Genomic DNA, 21,207 nt, shown 5'->3' with positions numbered 1-21,207 from the left:
CATGGGTGTTGTAGTTCTAGTGGGTAGTGCTGTTGGGGTCCTCAGGTGCCACTAGAGGGAGTGGCTGGGGACAAACTCCTCTGTCAGGGAGAAGTTCTGCCATGTGACAGACTTGTTGCCCCGTAAGTACTGCCAGGACCTTCTCCACAGAGTCAGAGTCGGGAGAGGAGTCAGATGAAGCTCATGTGGGAGGAGTGGAGGAGGACAGAATTGTACTCTTGAGTTATGAATTCTTGGAAGGAAGAAATATGCATAATGTATTTATGAAATTAAAACCATTTATTTGTCTTGGAACTGTGTCTGTGAAGTTGTGTCAAGTGTTTGAGTCTGTTAGACTCCCCCTAGTGGTTTACACCTGATTAACCGATGTGTGTATATAAGAGAGAAAATGAGAAAGAGACAGGCTGCAAATTAACAGATGTAATGCAATAATACCAAAAAATACATATTTTAAAACTTTATATAACTAAAAGATTTGTGTGTTTGTGTGTGAAAGACAAATATCTAAGAGCCCGATGTTTACCAATACCAAAATATGTACAGTATATAATTAATGGTGTATAATGGTGTATTGTGTCTGTGCGTGTTGCCAATTATAGAGAGAAATGTTAATGTTACAAATAAAAACACTGTTCATTTTGAAATGGTTCTGCCTATAACTTATACCACAGTATTTTAGAAAAATTTAATTGATACATATCAAATATCATTAGATAAGCTACAGATATGGACATTTTGCTTTTAAGCCATATAACCCATTTCTACTTTACACACTGAAAGACACTATATCAAGGCACTAAAATTGATTAGCTCTCTGACACAAACAACTAGTAAGACAAATAAGAAGAAAAAAAAACTAAGACAAATAAGAAATAAGAAGAAAAAAAAGTAAGACAAATAAGAAATGATGTAGGTAAATGAAACTGACAATCTGTAGGTTTCAGACACCATACTTCAAAAGAACATCTCCTCCAAATTATTTAAACAGCTAATATTTAAAAAAAAAAATACTCCACTGCCGGCTGTTGACTGATAATGAGATTGTACAGTGAATCATAGAACTTAATAGCACTTGGAGTCTGTAAAAATGTGGAGTGAATCTTATTAATCAAATAATTATACTAATCAGCTAATAATGCTCTGTCAAGAATTGAAACCAGAATCCTATGAGCCTCTTCTAGAACAGCAGTTAAGCATAATAGCTCTGAAAAATCTGGTCAGTACGGGTGTATAATTGTACCAAGAATCAACATAACCTTCTAATTTTCATTCCATTCAATCTTCCAAATTGGGATAAATTACTTGATTTACCATCCACACTTCTGTTGGGCTCTTTAAACTCTCATGCAATTTGCATGGCGTAAAATGGAACAGCAGCACAAAAAGCTAATCTTCTGCATGCCTGCTAAAACCCTGGCATGAAAATCTCAGTTTCAGCTAAGATTCCAGTGCCTTCACACGAGCTTCTGACATTCTCTTCTATGCTTAAATTTTGGTTTCATTTTTCAATTTACTCACATGCATGTGTCTGCCAAGTAAACTGTGATTACCTGATGGGAACTCTTCCAAATCTAAAATATCTTAAAGGTAATTGAACTTTTAAAACCTGGAAATAGCTAAGCCCCAAAATTAATTCCAAAAAATCATAAAGATGGCACAAATAACCAAAAACTGCAGCTGATGATTGCTTGAATTAGGCTCTTCAAATAAGCCTGTCGGCACTGTGATGTCACTACTAGTCAATCTATATTTTTATGTGGAATCCATCATAACTAATGAAGTTTAAGCTACAGGGAGCAGCACACCATTCCAGCTGATGTATTTTCATCAGGTTTACATCTGAAGTGGAGAAAGCAGAGAAGATAAGCAAGTGGTAGAGGGTGGGAATGGTGGCATTTTGTGGAGAAATAATGAACTTTTACCAAGGCAGGTGCTTTAAAATTACATTATAACATACAGTAACATATGTTGTACTGGAAGTCTCCTTTTTTATGACTTTATCATCATACTCATCTTTAGAAGCTTAGAATAGAACATTAAATATTACTACATTTTTTTAAAGGCTCAAAAATCAAACAAGGAGCGCTACAATGGGCCCTACCAGGCCATTTTTGACAGCCCCACAGCCTTGACTCCCTAAGAAGACATGAAAAAACTCCCACGAAAACACCCTTGTATGGAAAAAATGGAAAAACTCTTGAGAAAGGAAATTCAGAGAGAGACCCCTTTCCAGGAAGATTAGACTTGCAATGGGTGTCAAAAATTGGGGTAAATACAATACACAAAACAGAACACAAGTAATTCTCTTCACAGATCTAGATGAGCACCTCACGAATACAATACAATAGTACAAGTACAGAGCAAAAAGGAAAGAGCAGATGATATCACAGAAGAGAATTCAGATTGGCTCAGATTCCTGTAGACATACATTAGACACTGCTTTTCTACTTACTATATATCTATGTTACGTTTGCCTGTATTGATGTATTTTTTATTACATTTTTCATTATTATTCTTGCCTAATTTAGCTTTTTTCTTTTATTGTAATAATTTCTTTGATGTCTTGTAAAAGCACTTTGAGCTACATTCTGTTTATCTGCTATAGACATAAATGTTGTTGTTTAAATAATAAATATTGCACGCACAGGTAAGCCTTGGCTTATAGATCCTTTTTAGCATATAATGAAAATAATGAATAAACTGAGCAATGGCATGAGGATTGTGTTTTAGTTTATATAAGAGGTTCACACGTTTTGTTTCTCACAAGAAGTCACGTAATCCCAAAATCATAACCACTCCTTTGAACTCTCCCAGTGTTTTGGATGGAATGAAAACAACTGGATGTATGGGACTTGTAGGTTTGCAGGTTATTCAAAGCTGGATTATCCCCACCTAGGGACAAACCTGCAAACCCACAACCTTGCACTGCCTGTTAGCTGCAAAATGACTAAAACTACTCAGCCACATTTCCTTGATCAGCAGACTCAATCTACAGCCTGCATGTTATTCTGTCCATGTTAGATTTAGGTCCTGAATACAACCCATACATAAAATAACATAGTTACTGAATAATATAGTGTGTTTTAAGTAACAACAAAAAAAAAAACACCACACTATTTGTTGTCTGCCAAGGAAATGTTATCACTGCACTGTAATAGGCTGTCGCACTGACTGTCTGCAGTTTTCCCCAACTTAAATTTGTCCACAATCAGGCATGCCCTGAAAGAGGGCACACTGTATAATGTAAAGCCATACATTGAAAATCCACATAAAGTACAGCCTTGTTGGGTAAATATTGTTTGTGTCTGCCGATGTTGATTTTATTTCCTTGGGAAGGCAGAAAGGCAAAAAAAATTAAATCCAAAAGATGCAGCAGAAAATATATTTAGCATAACGTAAGTATATTATTTAATTTATTATGTCAACAACAGATGGCATGAGCACAGCTCTAGATAATGGAATTGCTCACCCATACACCAACAATATTCCGTACATTATGATCCACTGGATGTGATGTTTGGGCAGCGACACTTGCTCACCATACTGACAGATGGAAAAGTGTACACTATAACTGCAGAATAAAGGAACGGCAGGCCATTCTTGATATCATTAGAGTCTAAGCATCTTATCAGTGTAAAAAATAATCTGATTAATTAGTCCATTTGGCATGAAAATCACAATGAAATTGACTCTCAGCCCACAGAATCAGGATGATTAATTACTGCTGCTGCACTTAAACTCTTCAATGAAGATTATTTCCAAAAAAAATATTTTTAATTTCTATATACTGCATTATACTGCACTATAGCTCTACCGCTTATAGAAAACACACCAAATATCACACCAAATGTCAACAAAAACAAAATTACCACAAACACAATACAAAATAAATAAATGAAATGAACGAGAACACCAATTACTGAAGTACTAGTGTTAGTATTAGTAGTAGTATTGGTATTAGTATTGTTTCCGTTATACCTGGTAGATTTTACTTCTCTCAAGTTGCTGCATTTCAATAATTACATTTAGAAACTGGCGCTTCATAATGGGTAAAAAATGGAAGCACTCTTCCTTAGTCTTGTAAAGTTAACATAATGGTTCCTAGAATGTGTCTGCTTAGTATTTGGAAAAACCTGCAGTAACTTGCTAAGAACAGGCACCATTTTTAGTATACTAATAAATTTAGTCAGTCTTCTGTGTCCGATTAAATTTAGCAAATGTTCTATGGTGCCAGGTTATGTTTAGTCACATTTCCCTTTGTTAGATCCATATCTAAACAGAGGTCCCATGATTTAGCCTTATCTACGACATCTAAATAGTGCTACTGTTGAAAGATACTGCGTAAATGCTAGCAAAATACACTTTCTCCATTTTTGCTTTTAGGGCCCAATTTACTACAGGTGCTGGACCTCTTAAAATATGATGTAGTTTTCCTTTTCTTCTATTCTTCCAGCACAGATGTCTCACTTAATGGCTTCCAGGACTACACCAGTTATCTTAAGTCACGTGGAAGCCTAGGTGTCATGAATAGGTTCTACTCATTGCTCACATAAAACACATGGAGTTTTCAGACTCTTGTAAAAGTGGAAAATTAGAGTTAGGCTGCGGAGTCTACAGTCATAACTCTTCCTACACCTTTGACTCTTTGACTCTGTTGTGGTGTAATCTTAATTATTAAATCTCTAAATTATGTCAAATACTGCCAAGAAAAGCTTTGCGAATCCCACCATTACCCACCACTAGTATCAACATATTTGTGATTCAAGTTATAAAACAAAGAACAAATAAGTCAATGCTGTCTGCTGGTAGTGACAGGGTACTTTGTCCTCGCTCTCTGTCCTTAAGGTTCAATCTCTCGGTCACCAAATGGGCAACCACCTCTGAAGGTAGAGTGGCTGACAGCGGACATCAAAAACTAAAGCACAATGCTTGTTTAGCTCTGGACACTATTCCTATCACCTAACAACTTTAACTAAACTGATACCTTGAAAATGTAAACAAATATAATCAAAAGAAATACATTCATCATCGCTTTTTGGTATAAATCAGACTAAAGTGCAAATGACAAAATTTTCTAAAAGAACCCTACCTAGTTCAATTTATATGATATTTCATCCTGGAATCCTTTGAAGCCATCAATCAGTCAAGCAACTAATGAGCCTTAATTCTCTACTGTGCCATTAGCAATGCTGCAAAGTTTTAAAAATAGTATTAAAATCAACTTACATACAGTATATGTCGTATTCTGCACCATATGCTGAACTCCACTTATAATAAATTTTACATTGCTTCCAACATTCTACACAGTTTGTCATTTTCACTTTTAGCTGAAACACTCTTAACTCTTTTTCTGGATCTCCCTTTGCTCTGTTTTTTTATTTTCTATGCATGTCTAATTCATTGTTTCTTAAAAAAATAAATAAATAAAGGTTGATAGTTAAATGCACTGTGAAACTGGAGTGTTGATTTAACTCCTGTGAATAATTTGGAAACTGCTTACCAATCTTTACTTTATATTGGATATCAGTTTTTAAGTTAAAGGAACTTAACAGTGTAACTGTCTCTCATCACTTGGATCTCGTTTCAGTTTCTGACTTGTTTGCCTTCTGTTTGGAGTCTGTGTAATGTTCAAACATCCATGTGGGTCTTCAGTGATGCTGTCAGGTTTTCACACTGTCCAAAGAACATGCTTGACCCTAAACTGGCGTACTGCTGTGTAGGGTAATGTCATGCCCGGAGAGAATATGATGTGGCATCAGAGTTGGTCCCTGCCTTGCTCTTATTTTTCCTAGGACTGGCCTAAACTCCACTGCAATCCTTACCAAGACTACGAATGCATGGACACTGAAAAGACAGAACTTTTTTAGTTAATGTTGCACACGCTGTTTTATCAGTGGAAAAAAAATCTTGTTGAACTTAGAGGTACTCTGTAACAGAAATGGATAATAGACGGTTCTAGAGAGCCTCTACAGAAAGTCTGGGTTTGATTTAAACTTGTCAATTTATGATTTTCAGATGATTGCTTTGACAGTAACCATGATACTGACCACTCAGACACAAAACTATTAACCAAGTAAAGATCAAACTATAAAGAATGGCGTTATAATAACTAACATAAAACTAGAGAAAGAGTACTAAAAATATCAGGAAGTAATTAAAACCCGACAGTCTCTCTAGGCCTCTCTAAATGGATCAAGACCCCTATCTTACAGGTGGTATGGCTGGCCCAATTGTCCACAAACACACCCTTTCTTACCATCAGTTCTCTTCCTGCCATTCAAGGCCTTGCTTGCTCTCACTATCTAACTCAAAGTTTAGCTAACGTTTGGGTGAGGCACTATGAGGGCAATCCCCAAAAGCACTCCTACAGATCAGCATACAGCCCTAGGTTCATCCTGCCACCTCTTAAAGTGACAAGTACAGTAAGGTAGTCTGTCCTTCACAGTATATAGAAAAGGTTCACACATACTATAGAGGGGTTCCTTGCTGCCCCCTAGTGCACAGGGGACATTTATTTAATATTTCTCCTTTCTGACTACCTTCACTTTTTCTACTGAAATAACTACTCTGAAGGTACTCAGTATTACTATCGTCAGTTGCAGCGTTTCATTCTTGGCTCTGGCATATTTTTTTCCAGAGCCCATAATTCTTTTGTTGCCATAATCTCTCTGTCTTTTTGGTCCATTTTTCCTGTATTTCCCATCCTAATTAGGCACCTATCTACAGTGTGTAATAACTTATAACGTAATCAATACCATCTGTTTCACCTCATTATTTACCATTCTGCCAGAGAAGAGAAAGAGATGACCGGCCACGAAGGCAATAAAGGAGGACCAGAACATAAACATGTATCAAAAACTTTTCCATGGTCAAAACTGGAAGATTAAAAATACAACTATCTTAACCAAATCATTAACCAACAGTCAGTACAAAATATGGCTTAAAAGAAATTGTTAACCAGACATCATTACAAAAAAGTACCTGTAATCTGCAATCTCATAACTTGGCACAACATGTTAAACAGTGTCTAAAGCAGGGGTGCCCCCACTTTTTCGGCTTGCAAGCTACTTTTAAAATGACCAGGTCGAAATGATCTACCTAGATTAAAAATGCTATATTATATATATATATATATATATATATATATATATATATATATATATATATATATATATATATATATATATATATACACACAGTATACACATAGCATTCGAAGTCTGAAACACAATCTGATTGTATGGGTGGTTACCTACCAGGTAACGCGTGTGGTTTGGTCTGCAAGTCGGCAAACATCCGCCACAGGTGCCCTCTCAGTTGCGAGAAGCAGATCATAGAATGTTACATAGTTAACTGTCAAATAATGTAAAGAGTACACGACACGTGTTTCGCCCTATTTTAGGCTCATCAGGCGTACACACTCCACTGCACCCCTCATCGGGGATCGAACCTCGGACGTCAGACAAACGCACTTCGATTGTGACATTGTGAGAAAAAAAAAAATCTCTTCCAATTCCACATCCAGCCCATATCCTCCCCAAACATTTTTTTTTAAATCTCTTCTTTAGTCGATGTAAATTGGAAGGCTAACCAGATCACAGCCGGAGTTTTGCAGTAGCGTGTGTGCGGGATGACCAGTGTGTTAGAAGAAAGGAGATCTCAGACTGGCCTGTATGTCAATCAAGTGGCAAATGCCATAGGGAGGATATACAGTATGATAGACTAACGTTTATCCATCCATCCATTGTCTAACCCGCTGAATCCGAATAGGGTCACGGGGGTCTGCTGGAGCCAATCCCAGCCAACACAGGGCACAAGGCAGGAACCAATCTTGGGCAGGGTGCCAACCCACCGCAGGACACACACAAACACACCCACACACCAAGCACACACTAGGGCCAATTTAGAATCGCCAATCCACCTAACCTGCATGTCTTTGGATTGTGGGAGGAGACCGGAGCGCCCGGAGGAAACACCCACGCAGACACGGGGAGAACATGCAAACTCCACGCAGGGAGGACCCGGGAAGCGAACCCGGATCTCCTAACTGCGAGGCAGCAGCGTTACCACTGCGCCACCGTGCCGCCCCGACTAACGTTTAATTTTTTTTAATTTTTTTTTTTGAATGCAACGCAATCTACCTGCACTACCTTTGCGATCTACCAGTCGATCGCGATTGACACATTGGACACCCCTGGTCTAAAGTAACATATGTATAATGTCATATGTACAATTTCTGAAGTAGAAACATACACAAAAAGAAAATAAAGCAATGCAGTAGTAACAAAAGTTAAGGACAACAAAAAAGTCACTATGGGTTTCCAGAGTTTGCATGTTCTCCTCTTGTCCATATGGGTTTCCTGCAGTTTCCACTGTCTGAAGACATGCAGATTGGGCAACTGATATTGCTAAATTTGCCCACGTGTGTGTGTGTGTGTTGCCCTGTGATGGGATGACACCCTGTCCAGGGACTGCTCCTGCCTTGTGCCCAGTAAAGGCTGGATTGAAGTAGCGTAAAGTAGTGGGTTAGGAAAATGGGTGGATATATGAAGAGAAAACCCCACTATAGAAAATAAAAATTACGGAGGGAAAATATCCAAAACAAAATCAGATTCCTCATCCAAAACACTTAAAAACTGTAACAACGGTTAAGGAAAAATTTGTCTGAGTCAAAATAAACTGTTAAAGTACAGGAAACACCATCATAACATTTCTTTGTACAGATTTTTGTTTCATTATATATGACAAGCCACAGAAACCTGTCAAAGACAGGTAATAGAATCATTTAAAAATATTTGCTATCTCTTGCCCTACGTGCACTTTCAGTACATTTCTTCTCCCTCTCACCAGCGTATTCCTGTAATGGCAAATATTTCCAAGGCAGCATTCTCAAATGCTGTTCACTTTTATACTTGCAGTCTTCAGAGGTGACTCTCTGCCTGCTTCCCATGCTGTTTCTCCTCCTTGTGTGTCTTACACCTGCACTTCTTCTATCGTCACGTCACCAAAGTCAAACTGACCAATCAGATTGCTCAGAGGAGTAGGGCGTACGGACATTAGTGTTTTATTATGTGGTAGATTTTACTTGCTATGAAATGTCATGCAATTCCCTGATACACCATAAAAGTCTATCCATCCTTAATTATAGTCTGGGAGGATGTCCCAGTGGAAACACATGCAACCTTGAGGCCAAGACTCAAACTATGGCAGTTTTATAAAAACGGTGATAATAATGGCAGTAGTTCCACAAGTACAACGTACGGTGAAATTTTTACTTGCATGTGCAATCTACAGTACATGCACCACATCATCACTCTCCAGTGCCATGATAAATATTTACATTTCACTTACAGTACATTCCCATCATTGTATCTGTAATCACCTCATGGTTAAAAATCAAAGATTTACAAAATATTAATAAATTCTAAAGAGTCAACATATGGTGGGTACTTCATCCATCCATCCATTATCTAAACTTGGTTAATTAAAGTTAGGGTACAAAGCAGTAACCAACCCTACAGGGCCCCAGTCCATCACGAAGCACACTCAATCACAGTGAATTAATTAATCATTGTCAATAAATCTATCAAGCAAATCTCTTAACTGTGAGAAAAATACCAGAACATCCTGAGAAAAAATCTCTGCAGAGGGAAATGTCGCAAAGATGGAGGCTTAGCCAAGGAAAATCAAAAAAATTCTACAAGTAAAAGACAAAGATTCAGTGAACCAGCAATGAGTGGCTGACTAGTAGTTAAACCGCCACAACATCATACCCAGACATGCAGTATCTATCTTAAGTTATCAAGGTCTCCACTTCACACTACATGACTTATTAGTTTGTTCCAGACTCTCATGGCTCCCTTTGTGAAGAACCGCTGCCCAACTCAGACCCTTTGCCCCATCTGAGTAGGTCATACCCTTCAAGGATGCACTTGGTTATCTTTCTTAGACGCACATCCTCTAGTGCTGTCATGTCCTCTATGAAGAATAGCAACTAGAGAGGATGCAGTACTCCAAACGTCATACAGGATTAGCAAATTGGCCTTTTGTTTACAGCCAATGATTCCTACAATATAAGCTGAATTCTCCTTTCTACTGCGTTTACACATTGCCAAGAAAATGACAGTTTGCATCACCAATCACCCATTTGCAATTTTCTGAATTTCCTTTTTCCCGTGGCTCCCGTTTATCCTGTCAAACCCCTAAATCCTTTTCAGAGTCTGAACTCAGTATTGTCCATCATATAGTAATACTGTAAATAACATTCCCTTTACCTCTAAGAACTTCACCATTTTACACTTTTCATGCGTTTGTCCATTTTAGAAGACAAGTCACATCTTTGTATTGATAGCCTTCACCTTGAAAATCCAACAATTTTATTCAATACATTTCTTAAATTAAAAAAAAAAAAAAATGTAAGTTTGGGCCCCATGTCTGTGTGCATCTCTCTCTGGGTTTCCCCAAATGTCTTCCAAATCATTTAAAACGTGCTTGGTAAATGTAGGTTTATTAATAAGATCTGTGTACCCCATGGTGGAGCACAAACCCATCTTAAAGTCTGTTCTCACATTGGTTAAAATGGTTTGGGAAACTGATGGATGACATTTAATTTACTGAAACTGGCTCGGCTTATCTGGCTCCAAATTACTTTTTTCTTTTTGTAGCAAACAGAGCCACTTCATGGTTTCTGTTAATACAACAATTAGATATACAGTACCAAACTTTTTATTGTATTTTTGTAGGCTCTGGCTGCAGTAATGATTTAGGCAGGTTCAGGAAGCCTATGGATGAATGGATGGCTACAGCTTCTCCTCTTCTTCTTCCCCACTCATACCGACTGCTAGAGGCTGCATCTGGTCTCAGTCAATGGTACCTAACTGCGTCTGGCTGCACTACTGTTTTAACGCTTTATTTTATTATTATTTGTTTTAATTTACTGGGTGACTTTACATCTGACACCAGATCCAGGTTTTTTCCTTCTACATGTAAAGTTATGTTGCCACTTAAGGATTAAATTAGAGAGGTAATTGATCATTATATTAAATGTGGATATATACATTTCCCCATTCTAATACAATGGACATTTAAATCCTTAAGTGAAACATAACGTTCCATCTTAGAAAAGAAACCTTGCTACACACGTGCCTACTGCTGCGTGGATAGGCTCCTGTCGATATTAAACTGGTTTATGTAAATGGTTTTCTGCGACGATGTGTGTTCCTACTGGCTCAATATAACACAGACTTATCAACGAGTAAATAATAACCAGAAAGAGCAACTGTTCTGGCACCGATGTCCAAGAGGATTCACGGATGACCAGCCACAATGTTGTACGCTCCTGCCAATTGATCTAATCGCCTTCCAATATTTTAAAGGTTTCTGGGTAAAGTAAAACAAAAGTGTGCGAATCGGATGTTACCTCTACCTCAGTCTAACGGATTATAACTTTACAGACAAAGGTTCAAAAATTGGTCTAATATTTTTTGTAGTCTGGGTGTTTTGTGCCCGTAAACTACAGCACTTCTTACGAGCTGCGCTCCCTTGCCAGATGGGTACTTTTGGAGCGATCGAGGTGGAGGGCGCTCTGTGCTGATAAGAGGGCACGTCGAAGGGTATGGGGGTGGTACTTGGAATCAAAGCTTCATGTTTACAAGCGGCACTTGCTGAATGGTAGGCAGGGCGCTCACAAAAGTTCAGTCTGGAGACACAAGCGCAGCTAGCGGCGCAGTACCGGGCTTGGCTGAATAGCGACGGCGTGGGAAAACACAGATGCTGCAATGAGAAAAGCCCCGCTTCGAGCGCGCGCCGGTGCACGCCGATTGTGTTCCAATCTCACGCGCACACACGCGCGCACACAACTCAGACAGGCTCTCCGTCCATTGACAGGCGTAACACGAAGAAAGCGCTTTCATTCCCCCACTCCCCGCTTTTCAAACAGCCTTTTCCCAAGCGCCCCCCTCTCTCCAAGTCACTCGATTCCCATCGTTCCCACGCGCGCACGAACTCACCGTGAGGAACTCGAGCGTGCCCACGTAATCCCGCTCCGTCTTGAGCAGCTCGCTTAAAACGCACACCCGTAAGCGGAGCTGCTTTTCCAGGTCTTTCCCGCTTTCACTCCGATGCTCCGCTTTCCCTTCTTCAGTCATTATGCAGCTCGGATTCATCAAAGTTTCCTTCTCCGCTCCCGTCTCTTTTACTCCAGGGTCTTCTTTATATTATTTCTGTATTCCCGTCCGAGTCTTCCCGTTTAGGAAGTAAAGTTTCCAATGTGTGTCGAACACAAAAATAAAATGTCACAGAGTTACATGATTGAAAGAAATCGATGGCTGCAACAACAGTAACACTGCCGAAAACTATTGAAAAGTTGCATCCAAATTACTCGAAATACATAACACAAACTATTTACGAAAAATAAAAATAGCGACTTTAAGAAGGAGCCAAACTGCTCCAGTGGTGCCCGTACTTGCAACTTTAAACCAGGCAACACTCGCATTTGGACATTCACACCCCCCAACAACAAGAAAAAAAAAAACTTGCATCCATGTGACTGCCAGACCTTATTGAATCCACCCCCAAAAACTCAGGAAAAAGCACAGGAAATATGGTCCTGGGAATAGTTGCGTGCCAATGTTGCGCGCCTGACAAAAAGATAGCGGCAGAGGGAGGACAATTCCGAGAGAGTCGGGGCTGTGCGCGAGCACGCAAGAGCGCAAAAGGCACCTGGAACACCGCAAAACACTGGGGGCGAGCGGAGTAACGGGGCGCGACCGAGAGGCTCACTTTGAGGAACATCATCACTTTGAACGTAAATTATTGAGGTGGCGTTCAACATTAAAACGTCCACTCAACTAAAAGCAAAGTGAAAAAGGTGCTAATTGAAAGTGTATTAAAAGGAATGATTAAAGAAAAAAACCAGTGAAAAAAGTTAGAAATGCATTGCACACATCTTTTTTTTAATCTAAATATAAAGGTAATGATTGGTTAGATTACTATACATAGAGAAAGTGTGTATACTGGTAAAAAGTTTGGAATCATCGGTGTTTTCCATAGAAATTAATACATTTTTGATCAATATACCTTTTAACTGATTTAATAATATAGCCAAGGCATTACTAATGGTTATTACGGCTTGAAATGACTGGTTTTTAATTTATTATTCACGAATGACTGCAAAGCCCCGTTTACAGCACGCATTCCTGCAGTGTCCAAATGGCCAACTACTTTAGCTCATCCTTAATTACTCAAGTTTAAATGCTAAAACTTTCCAATTGCATTTGCACCACTGAAACCCATTTTTTCTTTTCTGAAATGGTGAAAAGAAAAACTCTGGGATGCTGTCCTTAATGGCAGGGTTTCAAAGATAAAGCCATGTTTGAAACTGAAAACAGTTAAAATGAGCAAAACGAAACAGACTTTGTACAGAAAATGACTAGAAAAGCATATTTTGGTCAGCAATCCTGGAGTTGACTTTACAGATTTAAGACAGCAGCCAACTGAGAACATGTAAGATGTTTGTTTCTCAAACTCAACACTCTAATGTTCTTATCCTCTTAAGCAGTTGTGCATCGAAGACTTCCTCTTCTTCTTTAATCCTGGTTACATCCTGATTGCTCCCTTCTATCAAGACACCTTTGTATGAAATTTTCAGTTTCTTGGCAATCTGCCACATGAACTAACTTTAATTTTGCGAAAACGCAATTGACTAACTGACATCTTTGAGAATGCTGTTTCATTTTTGGCCATTTTTAAACCCAGAACTGAATTTTAGGAATGCCAGTACCTTGCAACCCTTGGAAAGACATTACAGAAGAGAATAACATATTTCAATGGTGCTAATGCAAGTACAAAGGTTTCTCTAATAACCAGAATGTATATATTGGTTTGCATTGGTGTGTATACCTGTGTATAAATATACCAAATTATTTTTAAGGAATTTATTATGATTATAAACCCATCTAGTAAGTAGCTGAAAACACAGGGTGGTAAATCATAACCCTATAAACCACAGCCTGTCTTTTCACCAGACGCCAGTGTCTGCCTGTGTGTCCCTGTAAGTCACATAACCTGACAGAGTTAAAAATGGAAAACTGTACAAACAATTGGTCGTTTCTGATGAATGTTTAAATTGAAATGAATGTGCTTGTTTTTAATGCCACATATCAATTGTAGAAATATAGAGAAGTTCACTGTGGCTGAAGTAATGAGCCACATTTCTTCAAAATTTAGCACTATAGAAACAAACGTCATTTGTAAGCTGTTCTGGACACTGGCTAATAGTGATATATGGATATATTCAATGTAACAAATTCATTATACAAATAATGGCAAATTTCAAGTCAACATTTCATAAGATTGTCATGAAATTCCACCTATGTAATCTGTAGATAACATTAGTTGGTTAACCTAATTGACTTAATTTCTGAGTGTTTCTTGTAAACGTACTGCACAAAACACACCAGCTGTAGAGATCAGAAACAACTGCGCCGTTGTGAGCCGTACGCAACATTAAATAAACGAATCAGCTTAATGAATCTGGGCTAATATAACATTTAAAAAAAATGTAATGTTGTTACCTGTAAGTCATCTTTGATACACAAAGGTATTAAAGAAATATTGATTGATATGAAATTAGTAAATTTAGACATTTGAATGGTTTACCCCATTGCACAGAAAAAGTGATTCAAACACAGGAAACAATGTCTGTGCAACCCTAGATAATACAGTCTGCTCAACAAATACATTTGAATGCACTATTGACTGACTCATACAGTATTTAACAGACTAAAAGCAGAAATACAGAAACAACTTCTGCACTCTGATTTGTCAACCACCTTCAATTAACGTAACATGAATAAAACCTGACTGTAATACTGACTAACATGAAACAGTAAATGTTAATGTAACGCTGACTGTGCTAGTGAAGTGGTCCATTTAACTGGTCAATCAGAATGAAAGAATGTGATTTTGAGTAGAGATGACCAAAATGAGTTTTCTGCTTGTTCTTGCTGGACTTTATCTCATGGATAGGGAGAGCAGCCTGGCGATAGAGGAGGACCTATATGTATGTTCAATTCTTCATAATAACTATTCATGGTGGCTCTAGAATCCGTACTGACCCCTACTTTCTCTTCTGTTTCTTTTTCCGGTTTCTTCGTGGTGGTGGCCAGCGCCACCTCCACCTACTCAAAGCATCATGATGCTCCAACAATGATGGATGGATCAAAAGCCAGAAGTCTACGTGACCATCATCATCAAGTCCTTCTGTGAGAACCCTAAATCTAAAGAGGACTGTTTCATTTATGTTAGGTAGAATACCCATAGGGGACTGGGCAGTCTAATGGTCTGGAATCCCTACAGATTTAATTTTTTTCTCCAGCCGTCTGGAGTTTTTTTGTTTTTTCTGTCCACCCTGGCCATTGGACCTTACTCTTATTCTATGTTAATTAATGTTGACTTATTTTATTTTCTTACTGTGTCTTTCATTTTTCTATTCTTCATTATGTTAAGCACTTTGAGCTACTTTTTGTATGAAGATGTGCTATATAAATAAATGTTGTTGTTGTTGTTGACCTTTGAGTAAAGGGAATGAGAGTGGCCAGCTTAGCCAGATATAGTCAGGATGTCCCGTGGGCTCTTCTTTCTGAAGGTGTATAAAGTGATGCCAATAGAGAGAAGACACAGTGCAGATCGTGAACATGTGGGAAGGATTTCCCACCTAACCAGGGATGATTTTGGAATCCCATAGAAGAAGTGGAAAAAGCTGTTAAAGAAAGGGAAGCACTTCAGCATGCTGCCACTGCAACCATTAAACAATTAGCAAGGTGAAAAAGAGTGAAAAGATCACAAGAAGGAGCGAATAATGTAATATCACCTGATTATAAGCTCCTTCCATCTTTTGGAAAGTTCTTTACAAAGACAATACGAGCTTCTAAAACTATTATGCTTCTATTTTAAAGTGATTTAGAAATGGCATCACTCATGTTAGTCAGACTAAAATTAAATGTTAGAAGACCTGCTTGTGAGATTTATTCTTGTGTTCAGTTGGCGATTGTCCACCCACTTCATCTACGTCAGTTTTGTGAGTCCCAGCTTCAAGTTCTTGCTGGGCTCCTCACAGTCGAAGTTCACTCCAGTGGATGAGATGCTCACCTCAATGCAGCTTTTAGCAAAGATGTTGTGGATTTATGCTCACACAACTGCAGAATTAATATTTATCATGTGTAGAGCAGTTATATATAGCTGTATTTTTTTTTTCGTTGTGTTTGATATGACGGTGACTTAAGCACACTGCATTTTGCCGTACTTGACCATTCTGTGGTGCATATTCACAGCCACTTCTTTATAGTTGATTTGGTGATGCGGAGATTCCATGATGTGTTCTGGTACCACACAGTAGTTTGTCATCTGCTCACTTAATCTCTTTCAATAAGAAAGCAAAATGAGAAAAACAAACTGCTTTAATGTGAGCTAAAAACCTCAAAGAAGCTCTGGCATTCACCAACACAAGAAGAGTAGGTGGGCCATCATCCAGGCTGTTTGCAGCAAGCAGGGCCGTCTTAACGTATGGGGCAAATGGACACAGGCCAGGGGGCCTCAGCACCAAAGGGTCCCATGATGTTTCTGTTGCCTTTGTATGTTACTGTTTTGCTAGCAGCGCACTACTTTACCTGGGGGCCTATGATGCTGTTAAGTCGGCCCTGTCAGCAAGTTCGTTAAAGTGAAAGAAAATGACACATGCTATAAAAGTTGATTCAAATATGTAGTACAATTGGAGACATTTTCATATTGTAAGAGTTACTTTTTTGGAATCGTTTAAGGAATCTATGCATTTTAATCAAATTAAATTAATTCTTTTATAAGTGCCCCACAATTCTATTTTTAGTCATATGTGATTAACAAAATCTTAGTAAATGTATAAGAAAAAAAATATTTTTTACTTTTTAGTGCATTTTAAATAAAATTGTGTCACCTAAATATCTTTTTATATATATTTATATATATTTTAGCCACCCTAATGCCACTCAGTCGGCACTTTACACAAACCTTGACTTGGGTTGGAAGGTGATTTGACAGAAATGGCATTCGGAATAGAGTGGAATCGAATCTACATCTTAAAGTGAAACGTAACATACATTCCTGTTCATTTCTCATTTCAGAAAATCCTAACCACAGTGAAACCTTACACGTATGAATTATTGGAAATGTGCTTTTGTCTTTTGGCGAAAAACGCAACACTTTATCCACTGAGCCAATATCTCCAGATAACTGAAAAGAGTATTTTGCCAGATTTGTACACAAATGATACAAAAATGGTAAAACTGAAAAAAAAAGTTTGTTTACATTGCTCTCGAACCTTCGACCATTTGATTGAATGTCCAACACGCTAAGCAATTGACCAATGCTGCTTAACTGTCATATTGAAGTAATCTGACAAAGCTTTAATATCAATTAATCAAAATTGTTTTTTTTATTAAGTTGTCTACATTGACCTTGAACCTTCAACCATTTGATTGAAAGTCCAACACGTTAACCACTTGACCAACACCACAAATTCATATATAGGTGTCCTGGCTAAAAGCATTATATATATATATATATATATATATATATATATATATATATATATATATATATATATTTGTAATCACTAAAAGTATAATATGAGGAAATGAGAAATTTTAATTTGATAGAATTAAGTTACAGATCCCAAGTCAAAACGGATGAAATATTGCATTGTCACCAGAGATCAGCATACATGCAGAGTTTGAATTAAATTGGTTTGGTAAAAGTGTGTAAAAAAACTGGTTGCAAAATTTGACCCAGACAAACAGAGATGACAAGTTGAATAAAATTGTGTAATAAAAATGTTAAGAAAAGTTCAGAAATATTCATGACAAGCCTTCATTCTAACCCTTTTCTTAATTAGTGACCTGTTTTTGCTGCTAATTAATTCCTTTTCCTTTAATTTTAATTGACTTGTTTTTTAGATTTCTTCCCCTAAATTTCTTCATCGTTTCTCTGAATTGCTTCATTTCTTTCCTTAAATGGCACCCAAACAGAAATGAAATGAGAAGAGAGTGAGAACACAACAGAAGACCAACTAAGTCAGGGCCTCAGACTCCAACCAATTTTACTCCAATCTGTTGTTTAATGAGGTGCCGAGTCTTGTCGTTAACTAAACTCGTTCTTTAATTCCATGGCTTGTTGCTGCTCTCATTGTGCAATAGCAGACATTTCCAGAATTGTTGATTGTCGTTTTCTAAGGGCGCTGTTCAAATGTTTTGGGGACCTGAGCAGATCAGCATTCCTGAGACCTTCACCTTTCTTTACTTTCAGATATTGTATGATGATCAAAGTTTGCTGGTCATGTTTTGGCTCATTTTATATCTCATTATTGTTTGGCTGCTAATTAAGGAAAAAAGAAACAAGTGAGGGTTCTGAGTCCTCAAGAGCAAGTCAAATAAAATGAATTCAAAAGAAGTTAATTAGCAGCAAAAACAGGTCACTAATTAAGAAAAGGCTTAGAATGAAAACCTGCAGCCACTGTGGCCCTCCATGACAGGAGTTTGAAACCATTGCTTTAGTCCTTAACTACAGAAAGAAACAGAAGTTGATTTAGTAGAAAATTGAATTGTGCTCCAAAACTGGGATAATGTGAGCTGTGTCGATTATAGCGTCGGTCACATGTGAAGTCACACAGTAGAATTCAAAAGATGTGATGGCAACCAAGGCGGCAATAATAAATAACCTGTGGAAAACAATAAAAAACAAGGAAAGACACATTAAAAATATATTTAAAACATAATCAATACAATAACAAGAATATCATGAATTAAGAAAATAACATATAATTATGGATGCCTTGGCCTGCTGGGTACATTGTGATTACGGTTTAAAAGATGTCTGCTCACATTTATTATAAACATATATTGTCAGAACTTTGATTCAAACATAAGAAAGGCGTTGGTAAGAAACCTAGCATTCAAGCAACTAAAAGAAATACAAAATCACCCAAAGAAAACAACTTTAAACTTTGTTTAGTGTTGCTTTGAAATCGATTTTGATTTTGTCATGATTTAGGCCTAACAAATTCCAAGCAGCCACAACTCTTCAAAACAAGACTATTAATTGTTTAATTGCATTCATTAAAGAAAATTCAAAATAAAGCAAGAGCCCATCATTTCCAAAGTAATCAAAAAAATCAGAAACAAATCCAAAACATGAATTTAATTTAAAAGCAACAAAGGTAAATTTAAATACTAAAGAAACCAAAAAAGGAAGTGCAGCAATAACTAAAGCAAAATCGTAAAACTGAACAGAACGAAGCAAGAACAAAAGTAAAAGGTCAAAAGCCAAAAGGAGCAAAATCAAAAGGATCAGAAGACCAACAGAACTTACAGACCTGGGAAGCACGAGGGACTGTCACAGAAGCAAAGCTCTATTTTTTATTTATTTTTTTATTTTTATCTTCAATTTCGAATTTCAATATTGAACAAATAAACCTACAGTGGACCCATCAAATTAGCCAAAAATTAAGATTTGAGTACTTTTATTAAAAGTAATTATAAATTCAATTATTTTAGAAAAATGCTTAAATACTCTGTTTGCATCATATGTGCTTTTTATTTGGTATAATTAATGTTTAGTTTTTTTACAAAGTTTAACATGCTCATGATTCAGGTACAGTCCCTTAAAATAAGCAGGTGGAAACTGCAGCACTCAAACCAAAGTGGCACATCAAAACCCAGAACTGGGGGCACGATGTGGAACAGGCTGTGGTTCACACATAACACGACCCGGACGTAGTCACTGGGGGTCACTCAGACACGTCAAGAGCAATAAAAAACCCAACTGCTACACCTGGACCTGACCTCAAGGCTGTCAAGCAATAACTTGTGTGACTAAACTAAACCCCCTAAGACCCCACCCCAGGTTCATGTAACACAGGTGAGCTTCATTTGTTTTTCTTTGTATATTCGTGTATCAAGTAAGCAGCAAGTTAATATGCAGATTGTCTGTTAACTGCATGTTGGTTGAGCTGCTAAAATAAACTCTCCTGACACTGAAAAGGCTCCTTAAAATGTGACTTTAAAGCCGTTTTAATAACAGGAGTGAAATTAGGATTACAGTAATCCCTCCTCGATCGTGGGGGTTGCGTTCCAGAACCCCCCGCGATAGATGAAAATCCCCGAAGTAGAAACCATATGTTTGTATGGTTATTTTTATATATTTTAAGCCCTTATAAACTCCCCCACACTATTAACATTATTAGAGCCCTCTAGACATGAAATAACACCCTTTAGTCAAAAGTTTAAACTGTGCTCCATGACAAGACAGAGATGACAGTTCTTTCTCACAATTCAAAGAATGCAAACATATCTTCTCTTCAAAGAATGCGTGTCAGGAGCAGAGAATGTCAGAGAGAGAACGCGACAGAAAAGCAAACAATCAAAAAATCAATAAGTGCTTTTGGGCTTTTAAGTATGCTGAAGCACCGCGATAAAGCGGCATTTTGTAGAGGAGGGTCCGTATCTTCTAAGCAAACAGCCTCTGTGCAAACTGCCCCTCTGCTCACATCTCCTCCGTCAGGCGCAGAGAATGTCAGAGAGGGTGAGAGAGAACGAGAAAAGCAAACAATCAAGCACCGCGCGGGAAGCATATCGTATATCATTGAGGAGTTTTAGTTAATATGTAATACATGCTCTGATTGGGTAGCTTCTAAGCCATCCGCCAATAGCGTCCCTTGTATGAAATCAACTGGGCAAACAAACTGAGGAAGCATGTACCATAAATTAAAAGACCCATTGTCCGCAGAAATCCGCGAACCAGGGAAAAATTGGTGATATATATTTAGATATACTTACATTTAAAATCCGTGATAGAGTGAAGCCGCTAAAGTCGAAGCGCAATGTAGCGAGGGATTACTGTACAGTACTGTGCATAAATATTAAAAAGCAGATCTTTTACAAATGCTTAACAAAGAAATGCAAGTTGACTTGTTTCACATTTGACCTGTAGTCAAAGAAATGTGTAAAATTCACCAGTCAAATGTGAATCAGTCAGTCAGTCATTTTCAAACCCGTTTAGTCCTGGACAGGGTCACGTGGGTCTGCTGGAGCCCATCCCAGCTAACATAGGGAGTGATGCAGGAACAAACCTTGGACAGAGCGAGCGCAGAAACATCCACACACCAACCACACACTACGG

The 21,207-nt window shown here is 37.9% G+C and overlaps 1 protein-coding gene across 2 annotated transcripts in view; it reads right to left on the bottom strand.

The window, feature by feature from the left end:
• prex2 (phosphatidylinositol-3,4,5-trisphosphate-dependent Rac exchange factor 2) overlaps positions 1 to 12,743 on the bottom strand; it is a 512,388-nt gene extending 499,645 nt beyond the window's left edge. The window contains exon 1 of one of the 2 annotated variants that reach the window (XM_039754613.1): positions 12,009 to 12,743. In XM_039754613.1, the coding sequence (XP_039610547.1) occupies positions 12,009 to 12,164 (156 nt within the window). In that variant the 5' untranslated portion in view covers positions 12,165 to 12,743. The remainder of the gene's footprint in view (positions 1 to 12,008) is intronic. The other variant, XM_039754614.1, reaches the window with a different exon arrangement.
• Positions 12,744 to 21,207: the final 8,464 nt, after the last annotated feature.

Source organism: Polypterus senegalus, chromosome 5, assembly GCF_016835505.1.
Source record: "Polypterus senegalus isolate Bchr_013 chromosome 5, ASM1683550v1, whole genome shotgun sequence".
NCBI classification, from domain to species: Eukaryota; Metazoa; Chordata; class Cladistia; order Polypteriformes; family Polypteridae; genus Polypterus; species Polypterus senegalus.
The sequence above is the reverse complement of the archived record's forward strand: the minus strand, read 5'-3'. Positions and strand labels throughout refer to the sequence as shown.